This window comes from Pholis gunnellus (assembly GCF_910591455.1).
Source record: "Pholis gunnellus genome assembly, chromosome: 17".
Classification (NCBI taxonomy): Eukaryota; Metazoa; Chordata; class Actinopteri; order Perciformes; family Pholidae; genus Pholis; species Pholis gunnellus.
Window position 1 is genome coordinate 18307019 of NC_136544.1, and position 23386 is coordinate 18330404.

The window sequence follows — 23386 nt, forward strand, 5'->3', positions numbered from 1 at the left end:
TTTTATAGAAAATTTTATTCAACATACATTTTCCAGCAAAAAGGCAATATACAGGAATAGTTGTCGTACACTGCTGCTACACTGAGGATTTTAAACTGGAAAAGATCAAATTAAGGTGTGATTCTGCAAGTTATCTTTGAACTGCACTTTTTAACAAGACAAAACCAATGCAGTTAGTTTTGAAAAGAAAAAAGAAATCCAAATGTAACAGAAAAAAATCGTCAATGGTACATCAGGAACGCAAAAAAAAGAAAACCCTACACACAAGAAATATGAACACCTGGCTCCTTCTGTACCCAACAACAAAGGCGTGTTTCTCTTTAATTTTACACGTTCATATTTTTAAATATACAATTCTTAAATGTTGTCTTTACAGAGCCAGCTATGCACTATTAGGGGAGCATTCCATCTGTGCTTTAAAAAGAAACAAAAGAAAAATGAATTCATCGGGATTAAAGTGTTTCTTACAATGCTGGTTTTGTCTCTACAGTCTTCAAACCAGCGGGCTCAAAGTGTCTGCAGCTCTCTAGCAAGCACAGCGCAGTTACTGCTCCCAACCACCTGGAGGCGACAGCTTCAATCAAGAGAGAAGATGACGAAGCTCGTGTGTGTGTGTGTGTTTAGAGGAGGAATGACTGAGTAGGACATTAAACCCCCCTGAAAAACAAAAGGAAGAGAAAGTCAAAGGGGGGGTAATGTCTTTGCATGTGAGCGAATGTGTGTGTTCCTTTAAAGTCACGGAGCAACTCAAAACCACAACCAGAATGTACATTTGTCCGTCCTGAGAAACCTCTGACATTAAGTGCCTACGTGCAAGATGAAATACAGACAAATATCCTCCTTATTTTTTTTCCCCATTTATTTTTAAACAGATGCTGTGGATTGTTATTTTTATTATACAAGATCTGCAGAAAGAGACAAAAAGAAAAAAAAAATGAATTCAGTTTTCCTCCAAACTAAAGTGAGAAAGAATTGCGCATAAACTCGGAAATACTTGCTTTGTTGCACTAAAAAGGATTGGAGGAAAGAAAATCTAAAGAACCACATCGGGGTAACTAGTGAGCCTCGGGATAGACGCAGAGAATGACCGCCGGGCCCTCTCCCGCGTTTCTGTCAGTTAGTCCTCAAACATCCTTCCATCAAACTCTCCACACAGCAGTACGACGCCTCTCCACACAACTCTATTTAAAAACCCCAAAAAGAATCGGAAGGGGGAAAACAAGCTGGTGTGTGCTGGGAGAAGGAAACAAAAACTAAGTCTAGAAGTTCATATATATATATATATATTTGTGTATATATATATATATATAATAGTTATATTTATACTGTGTCCCACCTCCTCTCCACGCTCCCCTCTCATCTTATTTTATATTAAAATCCAATTCCACTTCCAGACAGGCAACCAAAAAAAAAAAAAAAACAGGCAGTCAAAGAGAAGTTAGAAAAAAATAACAAAAAAACAACCGAACAGCCTCAAACATGGAGGGAGACGATTCAAAAAGAAAATAAACAGCAAAATCAACAGTGAGGAGGTGGTTGGTGCAGTTTATTTTGTGTTGAAGGATAATCCGTCAGCTGCAGCAAGATCCGAATCGCTGAAGACTTAGTGCCGGTGTAGAGCTGTAGAGGTGTCCAGGCAGGGTGTTAAAAGTGATGAACACACACATACGCACGCACACACAGTCTCACACACACACACACACACACACAAACACACACACACACACACACACACGGTTGGTTACAGTCTGTGGTTATGGTGTGTTAAAGTAGGGAGGGAGGGAGGAAGGAGGAGGAAGGAGGAGGAGGATGGAGGACAAAGAGGAAGGGCGGGCAGCGTTTAGTTGTGGATCTTGATTGCTTTCTCCAGGTAGGTGTAGCGGCCTCTCTTTGGAGCTTTGTTGAAATGATCCAACCCGAGCCAGGGCCGCGGGTGGGACATGTTACCTGGAAGGAGACGCGTCAGAGAGGTCATTTAACACCAAGTCTCTCATTGAACGTTATCTTTATGATACGGAGGAATACTTCTATCACTTTTAACCTAAAAGCACAAAAAAAAACATGGATGCCAACATAGCGGGCTCCGGGGAAACTAAACGCAGGGTTATAAAGAACTTGTGCTCCAGCATGAATTTCATTGGTCAACACAGGGGCAACACGTCGCCGCATGATGACGCACTAACACTAAACATTTGATCTCCCAGGACCGTTCCTGTTGATGCATCAACACGCTTTAGTTTGGTTGTAGCTTGTGAAATATCCCCGTTTCCACTATTATCAATTTATAACATAGCTAATCAACTGAAGTATTTATCATCAACTACATGCTGTTATAGTGAAACGTTTAAAGTCTTATTGTTTATATGGGAACAGGCTACAGGATATGCATCTTGTACGAGACCTCCCGGGTCATTTTGAAGATATCCAAAATGTTCCCACACTGGAGACTCGAGGCTCTTTAGTGGCAGACATGAGGCTGGAATATCAGCTCTTCAGGTGAGAGTCTCTCTCACACACACTTCACATATCGCAGCTTCAACAATTCTTACGGTTATGAAAGCGTGAGGATCTGTAACATGGTTATGGAATCATCCCTGTCACTGCGGTAACATCAGAAGCAGTAAATACCTGGCTGTGGTTCAAAGTCCTTCAGGTTGACCTCGTACTCGTCCTCAGTGATGTACTGATGCCGTCCCATCATCACAATCGCAAACTTGAACTGAGAACGAACGAACGCAGACAGACGCGTGTTAGTGGACAGCTAACCCCGGAATAACATATTCAGACTAAGTTATAAGTTAGGAGTTCTGTGTACAACAATTCTGTGCATAAAACTATGTTTCTGAGACATTTTATGAATGATTTTATACGTTTAAAATGAACTCAGACAGTCGTCTCTGGTCGGGTTTTACCTTCTCAAATTCTTTCTCCTGAATGTCCAGCATGGTCTGAATCCTCCTCATCACCTCCCGAAATGACTCGCCCTGTGTTGGAGAGAAGGGAGGACAGCGGTGGTCAAGGAAGGAAACAACCAGCCAATCACAGAGCATGCTGCTGGCTTTCTGAGTATTACATGATAAGCAGAAACACACACACACACACCTGTCTGATCTTGAGCAAGAAGGGGATCCCGAAGGTGCCGAAGACTTCCTTGTGGAAGTGAGCGACGGGGATCAGCATTTCACTGTCCTTGTCCAAGTCCACCTGGTCCAAAGGAATCTCCTGAGGAAAGGAAATAAGGAGAGAGGACATTTACTTTGTGTCGGTTACTAACTTTAGGGCAGACTACTCTCATTACTGGATATGAAATATGAGTGGAGAGGCCTCCAGTGTGTGGTCAGCTACTTTGTTGTTGACTTCCGGTGTCTGAAGTCTCCTCAGAGCTCGCAGTGACCGAGCGCTGCACTCAGGGTGTGGTCAGTACAGACTAGTGGAAGTTATGGCTGTACGGAGCAGTTTAACACTTCATTCACAACGTTGACACTCAAATTCTAAATCTACATTCTGCTGTTCATCGTTTAAAAAGCACACATCTGTATTACTGGGGCTGTTTATACAACAATTACAAACAAATCTATTTGTCCTTTTAGGTCGACATTCGGCACAGTCATCGTTTAAGTGCTTCAGACTTTCAGCCAGAAGAGTTCGGGGCTTCAGATTGGTGTTAAACGAATCTTTCTCAGATTATTTTGAAGAAGTAAAACCCTAAAAATGATGGCTGACGTAGCGGATTGGATTAAAACTATAAAACAGCGTGAAGAGGAGTGACTAAAGGAGGAAAAATGAGTAAAAATAAACTTGAAAGCGAGGAGACGCTCCGAACAGACACAGGGGAACGCCTCACACGCACATACCTCTATTCTGAAGGTGCGGCTGGCGGCCGGAGATAAACATTCTAGCAGCTCGTCCTCCTGGTGAACCCCGATGATTTTATAGCTTACGATCTCTAACAGCCTGCAGGGGGAGAGAGAGAGGAGCACAGCAGCTTTCAGAGGAGAAACTGGTTCTCAGAGCATGAAATCACATTAAAAACGGGGAAAACGTTAAAAACTGGTCAACAAAAATATTCATTTGAAGCCGATGTTAAAATCTCAGAGTTGTTAAAGACGACTTTATGAAAATGAGAGGAATCTGCAGGCGGAGGTTGCTGCCTTAGATTCATGTACCTCTGAGGCATGAAGGAGGTAAACTCTGGTGTTACCGGGACGCGAAAGCTTTTAAACGGCTGGACGGAGTGATATATTCATCCTACGATTCAGCCACGTTTCAGTAAAATACATTGAAACACACTGAATCAATGACACACACACACACACACACACACACACACACACACACACACACACACACACACACACACACACACACACACACACACACACACGGTACCTGAGCTTGTCAGAGCCCTTTTCAGAGAGCTCCACGGCCTTTTTACATTCTTCCAACAGGTCCCGCACACAGCCGTGCTTGTCAGGGTAGAGGGTGATCTCCTGCAAACACACGGGCACAGTTCACGTCTGCAGAAGCCACAGATTGGATTGTGTGTAGCGACATAATGCTCATAGTGCGTCTGTGCGTTACCTCCTCTCTGAACTGGCTGTTGAGCCATATGGATTTAAAACTCCTCCTGTTCTCAAAGTCTGTTATCTTCATCTTCAACTGTGGACGCATCGAGAGAGAGAGAAACAATCAGGGAGACGTTATCAACACCCTGTGATCCAATGTGTTGCCGTAACGCCGATCCCACAGGTTTCATCTAGATTTCAATTTATTTTGTGCACACAACACTGCATCTTCCATTTGCAGAAGAATCTCCCTCCACACGTGTCTGTATCTGCCACAGATAACGTTATATTTAGAAGATAACACACTGATGGAAGATGATGCACGCCTGACTCATCTGTTCTGGAGGTTTTTCTACCGTCGCTGACAGCTGGCTACGGTAGTTTGAGCTTCGTTAGCTTAGCCTGGAGCCTCTAATATGAACTAAGCCATCATAACCATCACATGGCCCGACAGGAGAAGACACCTCACCGTGATAACAGCTAGTGAGTGTCGACTGGTTCAGTGTTTGACGTTAATCTGGTTTACTTTACAGTCAGAATGAAACTAAACTTTCAGGAAAGAATGTTTGATTAGAAAGAAAACTGATTCAGTATCAATCAGACCTCATTCTGACAGAGAAATAAACAATTTGAAATATTTATGAACATTGAAAGTAGGGCTGCAATTACTTTCATTATTGATTAATCTGCCAGTTATGTTCTAGCTTGATTAGTCGTTTGGTTTATAAAACAGTGAAACAAAGGCCATCAAAATATCTTAAGGCACAAGTTAAAAGCCAATAAACGTCTTACTTTCAGTCCAAAAGCCAAAAATATTACATTATTATAATGAAAAACCAAGAAATGCAGCGAATTCTCTCATTTGAGAAACTTCAACCAGGTCTGAATGAAACAAAACACGATCAGCAACATGAGAAACCGTGAAAAACAACAAATTAAAGACAGAAAAAGACTGATTACAAGAGCTTGAAACATAAAAGCTACTCTTTTGTAGTAAAGTATCCGCCGTGGGCCAAAACACACGTCTAAGAACCTGTGGGAAAGAAAACAAACGGCACACTAAACCCCCCCTGAAGCCTCCCTACCTGCTGATAGTAGAGTTTCTTGGGCTGCCGAGGCTTGAAGAATTGCAGCAGGTCCCGCAGCGTTCCCTCATAGTTGTGTCTGAGAGGATTCCCTGGACCGTCCCTGTACCTGGCCACCACACCACCAGGCAGGGGGGGAGGACGACCAAGGGGAGTGAAGAAGAAGAATGACAGGAGAAGAGAAACAAGAGGGCGGAAGAAAGAAGAAGAAGAGGAGGAGGAGAGAAAAGAGGCAAGTGGACAAGGAGAGAAAAAGAGGGAGAAGACGGAAACAGAAGGGGAAGACGAAAAAATTCAGCGAGATGCAGAATAGAGGAAGAATGGAGGGGGAGAGAGGAGGACGGGAGGGAGGCAGAGTGGGAGGAGTTAGAGGAAAACAACAAAGAAAGGTGGGGGGGGACAGGTTACGCAACATTTCTACTGACAACTGCAAGTAATCAGATCAAAAGGCAAACATCACACAAGCTGTGAGAATAAAAACACAAAATATAAATGTACACAAGTTTCTATACGTCAAGCAGGACTGGGAATGTGTACGTAAAAGGGGAAATATGGAGAAGTATTGACATAGAGGATTTATGTATATGTGGTTGATTAGTATCCTGAAACCAGTCTTTACTTTCTTTGTTTTCTTATTATTAATCGTTATGTTCCATGTATATAAAAGGGAAATATCACAGGAGAGGAATATTAAATTAAATAAAACCACATTGTATCATTTCTTGCACTTCTTGGTTCTGTGTCAACATCACTGATCAAGACTTGTGTGTGTGTCTGTGTGTGTGTGGATGAGACAAGCCTCCTACCCCTGTGACTTGAAGAACTGCAGCAGCATTGGATCTGTGTTCAACCTCTGAGCTACTGTCTTGGCCACCTGACAAACAAACAAACATTACAAGTGAGTTACATTAAGAATAGAAAAACAATTCATCTTGAAAGACCCAGTTCATTCAATGTAATTTACTTTCACACAAGCTGCTGCAAACATACAGAAAGTACATCTTTAATTCCCCCCCAAACTTCAAACATTCATCCAAAGTACCTGAAAATAGTTCATGCGGTTAGAGAGCGTGACGACGAAGCCTGGGTCGTTGTGGATGGTCTTGTCACAGAAGATGACGTCCACCCGGTGGTAGAGATCCCGGAAATACTCCTTGGCTGTCGGCAGCTCGCTGCTGTCGTTCTCTGGGTCGTCCCTTTGTGATTGGAGGAAGGCAGGAGAATGGATGAATTAAAAAAGGTACAGAGTGTGCAGTGTTGACGCAGAGGAGACAACGGGAGGGAAGAGTTGGTCGACACAGAGGTGACAGGTTGGGAGTGAGAATTTAATAAAAATGGTCTGAAACAATAGAGGGATCGAGACTAACGGATCATTAAGCCTTCAAAGATTATTTCTAAGCAAGAACTTCCTCGAACTGCACACGTCCTCTCCTCTCCCACCTCTCTGTTTCTCTGCATTTCATCAGACATACCAAAGAGTCACGAGACATGCAAGTCCTCCGCCCTTCTGCCTGATGGATTATTAGGACAGAATATAAGAAGCGGCACTGTGCTCAATCTAATTACACAAGTGCAGGTTAGAGCGACGTGTGGAATCTTCTTGTGACAGACTCGAGTTCGGTTTACAGCGTTACTCACCAAAACACACTGTGTGCATCTTTGACGTCTAACAAACATGACGAGTGCATTTCCTCACGCAACAGTCATTTGTTGGCGCTTGACTGTCAATGAGCATTACTGCACCACGTTTGTCCTGATATAAAGCTCACAGCTAGAATTACTGCTATTAAAACTCTAAATATATTCAGATGTAACTTTGCCCTCACTGCGCGTCCTAAATGTAATAAAGAGAATGGGCCTTACTTCTGGAAGACAATGATGTCACCGTCCATGAGCTCATCCAGGGCCTTGTCCAGAGAGACGTCGTAGTCCTGTATCCGCTCCGTTAGATTGGGCTTTACTTCCTGTAACACACAAGGCATCGTGGGAAATGTAGTCAGAATGAAGCCGTCTGGTGTGAGTATTTCGTCGAGGATGTGTAAACACGCAACTACGGAAGAGCAAATGTTAGGAGAAAGAGCCGTGCTGCATGTCAACGGTGTGAAAGCGTGCACGGGAGAGGTTGTGAAACACGACTCGAGTGCCAGATAGAAGAGCACCCGGCTGTGAAGAGTGAGAACAAGTGAGGAAAAGAGCAGAGGAATGTGCCAGCAAGTGAGCGCTACATAAATAGATCACCTCATAGAGGATAAGGCTCGTTTCCTGCTGAAACCCTGCTCTCTCACACATGACTGGTAGAAGGTCTCCTGGTTACAGGGAGAAAAAGAGCAACAAATACAACTTTAAATCTCGAAGTTCCAGTACGACAGCGAGGTACGCTTCAAATAGACCGGGATGTGGCCGCCACTTACTTATTTTGCAGGATATAGGTGTGTAGATATGTCCACAATAATTTAAGCTTCTGGTTTTGGGGTCGTACATCTTCAAGAACAACATGACATCATCTAAAAAAAGAAGGAGACAAAGACATTGTTGCTGCAGAAGGTGGACAGCAGATCAAAAACCTCGCTTAAAATGATAACAACTAGAAGTCAACTCAAGTTACACACAACGACCCAACACCACTCCTATATTATCACATCCATCATGAGTTCACCACAATGTGAACGGTAACAGCCGCTGATCATAACCTGTGAAGCAGCAGTTCTAGTATTTCCAGTTAAGAGTACGTCTGTGCCAACAAACTCAATGCAAAGTCTGTCTGAAGCAATAAAACTTTGAAGATTAACGATGTAGAGGTGATGCTGAGACGTTTGACTTGTAGAGCTCAGTGACTGGCTCTTTAGGTTCAAACTGGCTGGATGAGGGTCGACGTGGTGGACTTACGGTCTTTGTCGAACTTGGGTAATGTGGCCCCACTGGCCGCCATCTCTGGATCCACCGTCTCCAGAAATATTGTCCAGGGGTTCTCATTGTCGCTCAGGTCGATCATCTGGAACACAAACATGCACCAACTTTAAAAACAAAATACATATTACAGACGAGTGGGCCACACTCTTTATATACTGTGTGGGGGGGGGATCAGTAACTGAGCACTGATGGGTCTTTAGGTTACTTTTGTAACTTAAATGAAATGTGTCCCAGAACTATGAATTTACTGGATAGGCAGTAATGATAACCTGACTGTACGTAAAACAGCAGACAAAAACGTTTCCAAAAATGCCCACCGAGTACCAAAATACAAACGCGGGTTACGCCCACAAACACTCACCGACTTGCTGCAGTCGGCCTCGTAGTCCAGCATGGCGGGTCGCTTGGTTCCATTGCTCCGGGCCTGCATGGGCCACAGCCTCATCTGGTCCTGTGGGAAACCCTGCAGCAAAACAACAGCAGAGATTCATTTAATTCACACTTATTAAAAAAGATGAACGGAAAAGCCCAAACGGCGTAAAGAAGGAATATGGTGGGAGGAAAATAAATCAAGTAGATGAGAGAACAGAAAATTTAAACGGTCACGTGAGGGCTCGAGATTACAACCATTTAGAGACCATTAAAGGCTAAAACTTTTATTCTCACCAAGTCAGCAAGGTGTACTTATCAACTGTTGATCAGTGGGGAGATTTAGGGAGAGTGTGTGTACATGTTCTGTGTCTGTCGAGTTAACACAGGAAAAACAACAAGCCCCTCTCTCTCCGACACGCGTTTAAAAACAGTGAATGATATACGAGGCATGCGGGATGAATACATTTAAAAAAATACACGAGTTGGATCCATTTTACACACACACACACGAGTCTCACCATGGTCTGAGAGAGGGTCTGGACAAACTCCTGCAGCGTGGAGCTCTTCAGGACCTTGAAGACGGTGTACTTCACCTTCTCCTCGTCATACATGTCGTTGCCCTGATGACCACAGAACTGGTCCTCCGTTACGATCTGAGGAGGACGACGACAACGAGAAGAAAACAACGTTAGAGACTTAGTTCAGACTGGACCCGGGACATGAGAAGTGACAACTCTAGGGAAACAAACTGCAGTGAGGCGTCAGATCACTGTAACTGCAACTATTTGTGTTTTTTTTGTTTTCCACAGATTCTTTTTGTTGCTGAGATCAGTTTCAACAAAAGAGAAAAGGAGTTTCCTCGTATTGCCTCTGCAGAGAGAAGGAATAACGAGAAATCAGCCTTTTGTCCCGACCTCATACTTGGCTCAATTATATAAAGGCAGCGCTGCTGACATCTGTGAACAGGATAAACTTTTATCTTTTTTACAAGCCGTTTCCTTATTATCACTCGCTGCTCTTCTCACCATCTCGACCACACCGACTGCCACAGCTCAGCCAGAGCGCCCACATTCTCTCAGTCAGAGAAAACAACCGTCGACTCGGCTTTACAGAAAGGTGGAGTTGGCCATTTTGTTGCTCCCTTTGATAACCTTATAGGTATGCTCCAATATAATATAAAACTGTCACATTAACCCCATTGATGGAGTGCTAATGCATAATAGGCCTGGTAATTCATACAGAAGATAGGCATGTTATAATCTGCTGATCGGGTAAATAGCTGTTTCCATCCAACTATGAAATCATATCTCAGCACTTTTGCAAGTATTTTCATGTTAAACGTCGATTAAAACCAGCACAGTTTCAACTGCTAATGTGAAATCTTTTCAGAAAGATATCTGGTTCGATGGATCCTACATAAAGATCTTGGTATGCAGCTATGCAGTCTAGCAGACATAACGTAATGAGCAGCACATCACAGTATGTAAGAGCAAAGCCTGCAGGGAACCAATCTGCTGGTTTGGCACCACTAGTGCTACACTGCCGTACCTACAAGAATGTGAGGAACGCTTTCAGGTTCCCACTGCACCTTCCAGTCTGTGAAACTTAAATAAAAGACGTACGCTCCCAACACTTATCTGCACTTAGCAGCTTGCACCTCAGGGCACTAAAGACAGCCGTCCTGGTTTCCTACCTGGACCTGCATGTAGAGGTGAGCCTCCTGGCGCTCCTTCCTCTTCTGCGCCTCCACCCTTTTCTCCTCCTGCAGACGCTCCACCAGCTGCTGGGGGATGTCCACGTCAGTCATCGGCAGGAGCACCTCGCCTGGGACACAAGGAGAGATGTGAGGATCATCGAGTGCAGCGCAGTAACAATTTGTGTGTACTGTAGTCTTTAAGGCAGTGAACTACGGCTGCCGATGGGAGTAAGTCAGTTACCAAAAGTGGAAACCAGAATTACATTTTGCCACACATGTATGTAGTTATGTTGGGGCGATACTCTACCAACGTCATCGCTTTAAGAGAAACAATATTCTAAATTTTCATCCAAAAAGAGCTTAAGAGATATGCACACACACACACACAAATATATTTAGAATGGAGAAGCATATGTTGCATTATCCATAAGTGGCCACAGTGTACAGGCACTAAGTGCTGTTTTAGAGGAGGGCGTGCTGAGATCAATAGAGAAGAAGACAAAGACTGAATATATGTGAGGACCAGTATCTCGTTGAACGATCCTCTCATCATATCGGCCGAGTATGTAGTGCTGTACTTAAGGACAGATCAGCTGGTGCAGTCGAGGACAATATTTCATGTTTATGTGTTAAGGGAGCGTGTCACTCACTGAGCTTGGACTCGCGGATGTAGACCAACATGTACGCGTTGGTGCAGTGGCGCACTGAGAGGTCGTCATCGTGTCCTCCGTAGTTGTGCTCTATGGCCTCCTCCTTGGTGCACCGCGACACAACGTCATCGTCAAACTTACACCACTGAAAGAGAAAACCAGAGAGCACTTAAGACGACTGTTTATGTCAGGCTTTCAATCAACCCCACCCTACAAACGCACATCTATTAACTTCCCATCGTTCTCTTAAAAAGGATGACTGGTACAGGAGTGCTCAACCAAGGGACCATCAATCACAAAATAAGCGACACTAACATGTGTGTGAGACAGGAGCTCAGTAGGGGATGGGAGTGGTTATGGTGTCGAGTGTGTAAGTAGGTTTTAGATGTTCTACTACCACAGACAATACAATGACTGAGCCTTAATGCTTAGTGCTAAATGATGTCATTATGCATTGTTGTTAGTTATACTCCTGACTGAATGTATTTATTATGTCGCTAATTCAACACTGGTCTTGACATTAAGTGGTGAGACGGCCTTCTCTCAAGTAGCTTATCCGACCATTAAATGTCAATTAGTAGGTAGTTCAGCAAATGCTTCACCTGGTTTCCAACGGGATGGTTTGGGTGTTTTGATGTGGAGCTCTATTATCTACAGATGGTGGTCGACGGCCCCCGGTAGGGTACAGAACATCATCTACTGTAGTTAACACACTGACTTGGTATGGAGTCATTTGTCGCTAAAGAAGTGGCAGCTAATATTCTTCATCTTGGCGACTAAGTTTAAAAGGCCAGAGAGAAATTAATGTTCTCTGCATATAATTTCATGTAAATAAGTAGAACATAAATAGCTGTAGTTCCACATTATTCTTTAAGGTCTACATAGCAAACGAGAGAGAACATTCTTATGCTCATTTTGAATGTGGTAAAAGATAGTAACAATATAAAACATGTTTACTTTTAGTAGATCTAAAAGAAGTAGATCTCATATCTAAAAGAAGTTGAGCACCCATAGTTTAGTTTATGCCACACAATGAAACAGCTGGTAGTATTATTAGTGCAGAAAGCCCAACACTGCCCACAGAATGTTTGGTGTAAGGTGTATAAAAAAAAAAAAATTGTCCTCACGATTGGTTCCTTGACACTCACTTTGCCGTCTCCCTTTGGGTTAAGGTAGACGACATAGTGACCGCCGTGGTTGTCACCGCTGTGCACAAGCACGGCGTGCAGGATGTAGTTGGCCGGGTCCTTGGAGTCCGTCTTCTGAAGGAACTCATCGAGCGGTAACTGATCCGGGAACTCAAACCTGCAGAGGAAAGAGGAGAACGGAGACGCGGAGACACACGATTAGGCCATTAACATTCGGAACAACAAATTTATGCAAGAAAAGAAAGCGAGAGTTCAAGTCGCCATCATTTAACTCCGACTGCATGTCCACACACTCTGGATGTGTGTGTGTGTACTTATACAAAGTCCTCAGGGGGCCAGGTGCCCGTGGCAGTGTCACACAGATGACTCAGAGCTTGTCGGGACACTTCAGGGGGACATTAACTATTCTGGACGGCTGTGTGTGTGTGTGTGTTCACAAGGTGTCACATTATCCTGGTGGATTATTAAAACACCATTAGCTCCTGAAAAGCTTTACACAGAACGATACGGCCTGCAGGAAACACTCAGTGACTCACTTTCTCACTTGTTTTAGTGCAGCAGGTCAGGGCGTGCTATTCAGAGAGCACCGGCTCTGGAAATAGACTGCTTCTTTAACCTATGTGATTATGGACCAGACCATCTCTAAACCTGTGTCTAACCACCGGCCACCGGCACATTGTGTGACAAGCAGAGATCTGATTCGAGCAGGGCAGTGTCTGTCTGTCAAGTGAGGTACAAGTAAACATTATGAAGTCTGGTGTTTTTGTTCTACCTGTCGTTAATCTTGATGTTTTGGTCGGTCTGCGGGTCATACATGAACCTCATCAGCTGCAGATGGAGGATTGGAGGGAAGGTCAGGAACTTCACCCCCTTCTCTGCTTCCTGTAATACAACCAATGTGTCATCTGGTCAGTACATCCCATTAATCCTCAACGGTTGCAGCATAAATACCATATAAGATATAGCAAAATAAATAAAACTAAATGTAAGCAAACTAAAATAAACTCGTAAATAATTTAGATGCTTACCTGCAGGCCGTGCTCTCCTGCGTCGTATTTGTTGTCGCCATCTAACTGTTCAGTTGCAACATAATCTTTGAACGATTCGAAGACTGGAAATAAGCAGAAAGCAAAGATGAGATCAAGAAAAATTCCATTTTGGTGAATTCAGAAACAGGTTTTGTATACTGCAGATAGGGAGGTAACTGGAAATACAACATCTATTCAAGGAATGACAAAATGTCAGAGAAAAAGAATGTTTAAACCAATTCATGATATAAAAACAGAATCTGCCGCAGCACAACTGATTCATTGTTGGAGGAAATGAAGTGGGGCTGATGTTGGTACTCACTGTTCTTCTTTCCTTTTATGCTAAGCTGGATGTCATAGTAGTCCTCTATCCGCTCTGACCGGTAGTCCACATGCTTACACTGGATATATGACTAGAGAGAGAAACACACACACACACACACACACACACACACACACACACACAGGGCAGATTGTACGATACAATTGGCAAGTCAAAAATGTCATTTCTAAACAGGGTCACGTCTTGATTTAACCTCGGTCTATTCTTAAGTCTATTCTTGTTCCAGGCTACATCCTGTACTAAGTTACGACTACTTCACGCATGATGCGCTGGCTTTACTGTGTACTCTGATATATAAACAGCATCATGCTCACTAAAACGTTGTCTTTTTTAAAAGTTAAGTCACGGTGGACTTGTGAATTTCACAACAACTACATAAAATGTGGCTGAAACCAGGAGGACAAGTCAGACTAGAAGAGCTGGAGACAAAGAAACATACCACCATCTTTCCTCTGAAGAGTTTGGGGATAGTTCCCTCAACACAAGTGCCTTTCATTTTGTTCTCCACGTTGTCCAGGAGCTGAAACACACAGCAAGTCAGTAAACATTCAGCATGCATACACACCCACGTTCTTTAAGAGAGTATGAGAGAACTCACCACTCTGCACAGCTCCTGTACGTCATGTTGCATGAAGCTATCTAGTGTTTCCCATCTTCACATAAGGAAAAAGAAAACAACAAGATAGTTAGACACAATACTCACAGATCAGGACAAATGTGAGGCTGGTAACCATTTAAAATTATACTAAAATGATATCCAACGCAGGCTTTAAGTGTGAAAAATCATCTGGATTTCAACATTTTCAATGTTTAGAGCATTTCAATGCAAACAGGAAAACAGATATATTACAGCATCAATCTGTGCTACTGTAAGACAAAGGACAGGTGAGCCGCCTACAAAGAAAGTCTACCCTACCCAAAGGACTTGGTGAGTTTCTTGGTGCCAACGGGTTTGTCGCTGTGCTGCAGCTCGTAGAAAACCCTCTGCAGAGCCAGGGGAACGCTCTTGGACGAGTCGTCTCCCTCTGTGGGCATCATGTACACCGCCTGGGGAGGAAGTCGAGAGGATTCACACTTAGCTTTGGACAATAATACTCTGATGTGGAAGTTACTCATTTTCACTGTTTTGTTGAGACATTTTCTATATTTAAAATGTGTTATTTTCAAGACAAGTACAATTCATTTCTAGAGCTCCTTCTGGAAAAAGCAAAGCCACAGCAGTGACACTACGGTTTATTAAAGGGCGACACAATCTGTGTGTGAAACTGAAAGTGGACACACTGAGCTGTAGTGCACACATTTACACATTAAACAAACATTATGTTCACTAAACTAACAGAAATACACAGAAACAGACAGATGCAGAGATCAAACCATACCCGTCGTAGCTGGTTGGTGAAGAACAGTGTCTGCAGCAGGCTGTTCATGTAGCAGGTAGCTCCCTGGTTCTTCAGTCCAACATAGCCTGTGTGTTTCTTTGAATCCCATCTGGTTACAGAGAGAGAAAGATGATGTTATTATAGTTATATGTTAGAAAATGAAACCTGGGACCGTTGTAGAGACCCCAACCCAGAGAGAATCAGGAGCTACGTACGCCACTCCATGTGGGGCATCTGCCTGGACATAGACTTCAAATGTGACTTTGTCATCATCGACGAAGCCCCTCTCTGGATCGGTCACATCCTGAAACACAACACCACCAAAACAGTTCATATCAATAGGAGTAGATAGAAAACGTATTTACTTATTTTTATTATTTATGAATAAGAAGTCCAAATGGACAATGTGCAAATGCTACAGAAAAGCCTCTTCTGTCCATCAATCAACAAATACATGTATATTGTGTTTTTGCCAGTGTCTCTATCAGCATCTTCAACAAAGAGGCCAATATTTCTCAGTTTCTGTACTTACACTCCAGGACATGAAGTTGGAGAAGCCCCAATCATTCTCTTTGTGGAAGAACAGGTGACTGATCCTGCGGCTGAAGGACTTCTCGTCGTCTTTGTAGTTGATGATCTTCAGCATGGCCTGAGCGTGGCACGACCATGACCTGAAACAACAGAATCCAGAAATCTAATTAGAAAATGACTATCATTTTTATTTCATGACTAAACTAATGATGGCATCATGCATCCCATGAATGTTGATGCAAATTTAACACATTCTGTTATTGAGGAATTCTGCAGCCATGCTGTGGGAATGAGCCGTCTGAGTGTTGAAGTTCATGAAAAACTATCAAACATTAATAAAGATTTAATATTCCAAAAACAAAAGAACATGGAAGTGAGCTGTGAGCTAGATTTATTGCATCTATAATGTAAAAAAACAAACAACCTGTGGTAAACAAGGTTATCAACAATTTAACAAAGTCACTAATTCTATGATCAAAAAAGGTTTAAAAATTAAGAAATGTGATCGGGCCTCAACAGCTAACTCCTCTTCCTTTAATGTTTCTTGGTGGCAGCTCTGAAGAACACCGTTTGACTAAAAGGCCTTTGAGGCAAAGTACTTGTACTTTACTAGAAGATCGGGTCATCAGGACCGCTGTTGGAAATGAAATAATCGGCACAATTTAGAAGTGTCTGCACTGACTGAACACCAGTTTTGTAAAAGGTGGCCTCATAAAAAACGATTCATAACTATGGAAACAGTTAATTTAATGTTATCTAAAATAACGCCATTCGTGAACGAGTACCAGAGCAAGTGAGTTGAGTGGAGCGTAAAGAGGCAATTTAGTTTTAAGGACTTTTTTTAGGGTGATGTCGTCATATAATACGACGACAGATATTTGAAGCTTCATCTGAAAACCTCAATAGAAGCTGGTGAAGCAATAATTAAAATAAACAAAGCTTGTTTCTATGTTTGGAGCGAGTGAGTGAGATTTGAGTGGGTTGGGGTGAAAAACGATATTTCTCACAAGCCCCAATGTGTACCAAGAACCATCAAATGTTTCAAGTGTGTCTGCAGTGTCCCCCAAATCCCTCGTCCCACCGAGACACCTACGTGGAGTCTGACTCTGCGTTACACTGCAGGAAGAAGCCCACGCTCTTCTGGTGTGGCCGGTCGGGATAGAAGCGCGGCATCACCATTATCTTCCACGGAAGGTTCCGGACGAAGCAGGACGGGCTGAGCACGGACTCACTCAGGCGGCTAAAGCGCTCGACTACGAAGCGGAAAGTCGCCTCTGACCGCCAACTGGTGTCTGTGGAAAGATGGGAGTTTGACAGGTGGAAAGGTGAGATGGCGAACAGATTTCCTCCAGCTTTCAAGACCAGGTGCTACTGGTCAATGGATACAACTCCACAGCCAATTAGCTGACCAGTAATTCATCAGATCATGTTAAACCTGGATCATTAAGAGACATTTACATTCACAGCACAAGCTTTGAAACAAGCTCTTTTTTTGCAAAAGTGCTTGGAGTTTGTAATGCTGTTTGTTAGTGTAAGTGCACATCATCCTCACCATCCTCCATGTCCTCCTCTGTGTTGTTGTGTCCATCTGCCATGGCCACGTTACCATTGATCACTGGGTTGGCCGGGATTCTTGGAGGGTCGTCTGTGTCCCCAGCTGCACAAAGAGAGGAACACTATAATAAGACTGGATGGTTCTAGCATAGATAGCAGGCTAGAGACAGTTCTTCAGTTGGAGGAAAGCTTGCCGATGCCTTTGCCGAATGTGTGACTTCAGCAGGTCAGAAACAAGAAAACTTATTTTGCCAAGTTGCTGTGAATATGTGCACCTTTTAAAGAGCAGGACTTAAAATCTGATAATGACCACAATCATTTCTTCCATAAATACAGCATCAACCAAGATCAGACTTTTTTTTTTTTTTAAATTAACTACCATCTCCATCTTTATCTCCTGCATCTCCACATTTGATAGAGATCCTTCATGGCCCCTTTCATATATTTCACTGGGAAAGCCATGCCGAGACAGCATGGCATGTCGTCTTTCCCACTCTGTGTGTCAGAGCGAGAGTGTGTGTGGGCGTGTGTGTGACAAAGACCATGCGACATTACAGTAGGCTGGGTAATTATGGACACAATGCAGGATTAGGCTGCAAGTCATCGCTCAAACAAAAACACACACGCACAGAGGACAACAATGATCCTTCCGTATAATGAGTCGGCTCTGTATAGTCTCATCTATGGAAACGCATTGATAACAGATGAGCTTGGAGTAGACTCCAAGGAGTGATTGAAATCTGCCTGCATCCTGTGATGACGACAATAATGCAACAGAATCCAGACTTAACCGAAACAACGTTGATATAACTCAGGCACATGTCTCCAAACATGTTGATGTGTCAATCTGCCGCTTACACTGTATTTCACGTGTATCTGTGATCCTTGTCTTCCTCCGAGCTGACGGATGCAATGGTGTCAGTTGTGTGTGTCTCCAGGTAACGTTACTGGCCGAGTCCTCAAGGAGACTGACCTCGTTTCCTCAAGTGGATTACGCGGTGCTAATGGGGTCTGTCAGTCAAATCCATGACAACTTCTTGTCCCGCGCACTGTGCCGATCTATCCAGAAACCTCTGAGAAGTACTTCCTAATGTATCAGTCCCTGCAATCTGCACAAGTCGAAGCTCGATATGGTTCCAATAATTTAATATACGACAATGAGCGCCACACTCAAACTACACAGGTGTCTGGAAGGTGGAAATCCGAAGCATCTCAACACATTGATGTATTTATAAATATTTCCAAGAAGCATCTCAGTAATTGAATACTTGCTGTGATTACACTACAACTTTCAATTTCAAGAGAAAAGTGCCAACAAAGTATCCTAATTTTTCATTCCCAGTAATCATCAACGAGACAGATTTTCTACAATAAAACAACTGTATGCTGGGCAAACAGAAAAACAACTCCAGGTGTGAGTTTAACCTACAGCAACAAGGTTATAACAGCACAGCAGATCCTGCTACATTTGCTTGGCACGAAGATGCTGAAATGCTGTTTGATGCATTAGACTAAGTAACTTGTGTTCCTCTGAATGTGGACCGATGCAGTAAAGGTATGAAAACATCCTCTCAACAATCTCATGAAGAATCAATAACACTGAATGACTGTGAAGCAGTTATCTACTTGCATCTTAGTACTTAATTGTGTCCTATTAGACAAACTGGATTTTATAAGAAAAATGTAAGTTTAGAAATTGTATAATGTTTGTTTTCTAATAATTTCCTACATGTTACGAGAGCCGTGGCAAACATTAACACTGATTGTGTGGCATCAGCCTGGCATCCTGGTAAGATTGCTGTGGTAAAACAGATAAATTACAGAGTTATGAAGAGCAGAAGATGGATTACACCGCAACTGTATGAAGCATCATGCAGTAACGGTAAAGGTGTTATGTGTTTCAATAAGCAGTCAGAAAAAAAAGGTGAGGAGTTTATTTTGTCAACTTGTTTTCACTGCCCTTGTAAGGCTGCAGTGCACTGGGAGACAATCCAACATGGGTGAACCAGCAACTAAGGGTGAGGAAGTCTGGTGAGTGCACCTGCTGCTAGGAAGACAAATATTAAAATCAACGATTGAAACATAAATGACGCCAGGTGCTGGTTCCACTTGCTCATTTCTGCAATTATATAAGATAAGCTATAATTTGCATGCAAGCAAACAAGCAACAACGTGTGTGCGAACAGATCATAAAATCACTGGGACCAAATGACGCAGTGATGCTGAAGGCTCCCTCAAGCCAATATCCAGTACAGAGTTGACATTTAATAAAAAACAAACTTTATAAAATGGTGTTTGGGTCGGGTGTTCTGCGTGTAAAACGCTTACTAAAATGGTAACATAGGTGGCCCTGGCTACAAAGCTTACTAACAATAACAGAGATCATTAAAAATGGCGAGCTCCATGCCGTCTGGTCGTCGTCCATACAATGAAGCAGCAAATCCCCGCGCTGCCTCTGTGCGGGCCTGGCTTACCGCAGCGGCGACTACCGTCACTAGCCACACGTTTCACCTAAAACACTCTCAAACGTCAAAGTATAAACTAACTAAACATCAACATGATTTACATTTACGTCTGCCGGATTTTCATCTGCTCTGCTGACATAGCTAAACGTGTTATCCCCACAGTCAATTTAGCAAATCACGATCGACGCATCTGCGTTAGCGCTAGCTACCTAGCAAACACTAGCCATTTATTCATCTGCAGGCCGTTATTAGCCAACACTAGCTGGAATCATAAGAGCTAACTAGCTACCAGAAATGCTAAAGAAAAGAGAAACACCCAACGTATGTACTTTAAAACGGTACACAGCCATTAGAGACAAGTGGAAAATCTCGATCGCGTGAGGCAAATATTCAAGGCCTAACATTTGAGCAACATCTGAATCGAACGTTGCAAAATACAAGCCGCCATTTTGGAACGCCACACACCCCCTCCGTGAGTGTTAGCGGATCAGCTAACTAGCATGCTAGCCAGCGAATGAACGCAACGAGGTGGGCCTCGAAGCTAACGGACTAACTTAAAATTAGCTTGTCTCGCTAGCAATGCACATTTGCGGTTTACCCGCTTATTGAACACATAAGTGCAAGTAATACAGATACCCGGCAAACGTATTTACAACACATATTATACAATTAACGCATTTTAGCGGCCAAACTTACAATAATTTACCTTGTAATGTTATTCACCCGGTGTCGTTAAACGTACTCTGCAGGCCCACATTTGATGTACGAGCCATCAGACACGATGCTAACACTATCTTTTGGCTTAACGTTACATGCCCAACGTGAATTAACGGTCTATGTTTTCACGTCAATGACTCAATCAAAAAAAAAAAAAAAAAACTTACGTTAGAATTAGTTCGATCACATTCACGGCTTTGACGAGGACCGCAGGTGCCGATAACTGTCAAAAATCAACCCACAGTGAAGTCAAAGCAGCAGGATTAATGTCCTTAGCGATGGTTCCACGTTAATTACAGACTAAGAGTCACACTGTTTACAAACGTGTAACGTCAGGTTATCATCAACCAGTGAGAGTTTCATGGACGCAATGTGGACTCACGATTGCGATGATTTGGAAAAATTGCATTTGAGAACTTGAACAAAAACAGTATATTTATTAAAAACAGTGCTCGATACTAATGAATGATTAGTGTGGCTAATATCCGACAATTTGGATGAAAAGCTCATTCGGGGTTATGTTACGGGGAATGTAATATTTGGAAGCATATGGAGAGAAATCCCAGCTCCAGTTCGCTTATAACGCAAAATGAGGTCAGATCCACACAAGTGTGCTGCAACGGACGCACAATCAGCAAAAAAAAAAAAAAGCAACCGGCTATCTTGGCTAGCGTCGGGCCTTCGTGTTTACTGTAAAGTTGAGCATTAAACTTCATGCATTTCTCGCGCCGCTCCTAAATTACGGAAAAATAGTCTGTTACGTGTAAATTGCCCCTTCTTTGGACCATTCCTTACCTTCCATCTCCATGTCCTCTGGCTCGCTGAGCTGCTGCTCGCCGGCTTTCTGCTGCTGCTGCGTGTGGTGATGGTGGTGGTTCATGTCGGCAGCTGTTGTTGTTGTTGTTGTGGTGGTGATGCAGTGCTCCTTTCTGTTACTGCCCTCGACCTTGTCCAGGGTGGGCTCGGCGGTGGACCTGGTTCTGGACTGCTGGTGAGGAGGTGTGGTGGTAGGATGCAGAGGAGGTGGGGTGCACAGGTCGAGCCTCGGCGGCCGGGCCTGCTCTGTCGCGACCTCGGCCTTGTCCGCTGTCAGCGCCGGGGAGCGAGGAGGGGAGGTCGGCGGGGGAGCGGGTAGAGAAACGCGGACGTATTTGCTCGCTATTCGCCCAATCTCGGCGCCTTTTGTGGGTGCGAGGAGTCGCTGGTTTTGACGGTGGGATGGATGGACCGGGGCCCACTGAAATTAGCTTTAATCAATCCGGCTTTTACCACCGGGAAATGTGGGGCAACAAGACAACGCACAACACGACTTTGCCCCTTTAAGGAACAAATACCCTGTTTATATAGCTAGCGTTTCGCTACCTGACACTAGGTAGCCAACTGGTGATATAGGTACAACAATGAAAATAACGGTTCCTTTGCTATATAGACACATTCAACAACTTTGTCTGCGATATCCCCAGTCCGTGTGCTCATCCGATTGTCCCTCGTCTGGGGAAGAGCGGAGGAAGAAGCTATCCATTCAAACCAGCTTCCACTACGGAATAGCACTAGTGTTGATTCGGAAGTTCGCGGAGACGAGTTGCAACGGCCCGACCATAAAACCCAAATCACGCACAACGGCTCCTAACGCAATACACGACAAAACGCGGAACCTCTTTGCATTTGCAGCTCGCCCTCTTGTTTCTCGTGAGGAATGTGCCCGGTCATACAACGTTAGCTGGCTCTCAAACCCCGCTCCTCCCGTGGTTTGTGATGTGTGGATTCTGAGGTAAATCTCAAAATGGCGGTCGCGCTCTTCTCTGAAATGTCACATCCGCATGGAGATCTAAACACTGGCCCATCCCCGGTTCACATCCATGTAAAATGATCGGGATCAGGCGTCTGCATCGGGCACGGGGGGGAATAAAACACAAGTACCAACAACAATTAGCAGATTAATGGAAATTATAGGAATCACAGGGCCTGGCATGCGTGTGACTGCACGTTGGAACACCTCTTATTTTTCGCCACTAAACTGTAAAAATACTTAACTTTTTTACTGAGCAGTGTTCAACAGCTGCAGTTATGCCTGCTAATTTAAATGTTGTATGCAAAACATGAGCAATTACGAATTGTATGGGTGAAACAAACAATGAGCCTGTAGTATATAAAACCAAATTAAACTAAATAAAAAAAAGAAACACACATTTGACTGTAGGGTCATTCTTCAAGTAAAACACAAATGCAGGATTTTTACTCCAAAGCAATATTTTTACATTGTGCTGCAGAATATCTATTAGCTACTTTCCTCTATAGGGGACCTGCACCTGATGGTGGTAGCACATTGCTGCTTTTTGGCATCTTTTGTAGTTTTTTCACCTTCATTTGTTCTATTTACTTATCACTGCTTATTTATTTATTCATTTTCAAGTTGAGTTAATGTTTATGATTTGATTAAGTGTTATACAGCCTGATCTTGTGATGTACTTTTAATTTCTAGGGGCCTGCTGAACCTAATTTGTGATATCACTACAGGGCCTCTTTTGCTTCAAATACTGTATTAGGCAATTTGAGCAATATTGAGCATTATATGTTGGAAACAAGTTTGTACTCTCCAACAACAAAAATATTTTTGGTAAATAAGGTCAAATAAGTGCCATTTGAAATCATCCGGCAAGGACCTTTTACTTTAATTTAAGCTGTGCCTTGTGTGATTCCCATACTTGAACTATATTGTCCATCTGTTCTGGAAATGTATACATACCGTAAACTGTGACAAGATATTTGTAGAATTATCTACAAACTCTAGAAACTGTATTGTCTAATTAATCTCATGAAAGTTGTTGCAAAGGTTTACATTCATCATTTTAATTTTGCTAAAGTGAAACCTCACTTTAATCTTTTTAAGAAAGAAAGACGACAATCAAGACAGTAATACAAAATATAAAAATAACCCTAAAA

The 23386-nt window shown here is 43.1% G+C and overlaps 1 protein-coding gene across 6 annotated transcripts; it reads right to left on the reverse strand.

Annotated features, from left to right (window-relative positions):
- Positions 1-21671, reverse strand: usp7 (ubiquitin specific peptidase 7 (herpes virus-associated)). 6 transcript variants are annotated; one of them, XM_079176975.1, is made up of 31 exons: positions 21239-21671; positions 17260-17364; positions 16801-16999; positions 15709-15847; positions 15392-15480; positions 15177-15285; positions 14714-14844; positions 14396-14450; positions 14237-14317; positions 13777-13867; positions 13455-13537; positions 13199-13308; positions 12406-12583; positions 11279-11423; positions 10626-10756; positions 9451-9585; positions 8922-9023; positions 8537-8642; positions 8062-8154; positions 7889-7956; positions 7514-7614; positions 6693-6846; positions 6457-6524; positions 5651-5759; positions 4582-4659; positions 4390-4490; positions 3855-3954; positions 3103-3222; positions 2913-2984; positions 2629-2719; positions 1-1947 (listed from the first exon to the last, which is right to left on the reverse strand). In XM_079176975.1, the coding sequence occupies exons 1-31, from the start codon at positions 21321-21323 to the stop codon at positions 1841-1843; spliced, it is 3336 nt and encodes a 1111-aa protein (XP_079033101.1). In that variant the 5' UTR covers positions 21324-21671; the 3' UTR covers positions 1-1840. The 6 variants fall into 6 exon arrangements, with proteins under 6 accessions (XP_079033101.1, XP_079033096.1, XP_079033100.1 ...); XM_079176970.1 differs by having other exon boundaries at positions 5651-5753; positions 21239-21458; XM_079176974.1 differs by lacking the exon at positions 21239-21671 and adding an exon at positions 20611-20689.
- Positions 21672-23386: the final 1715 nt, after the last annotated feature.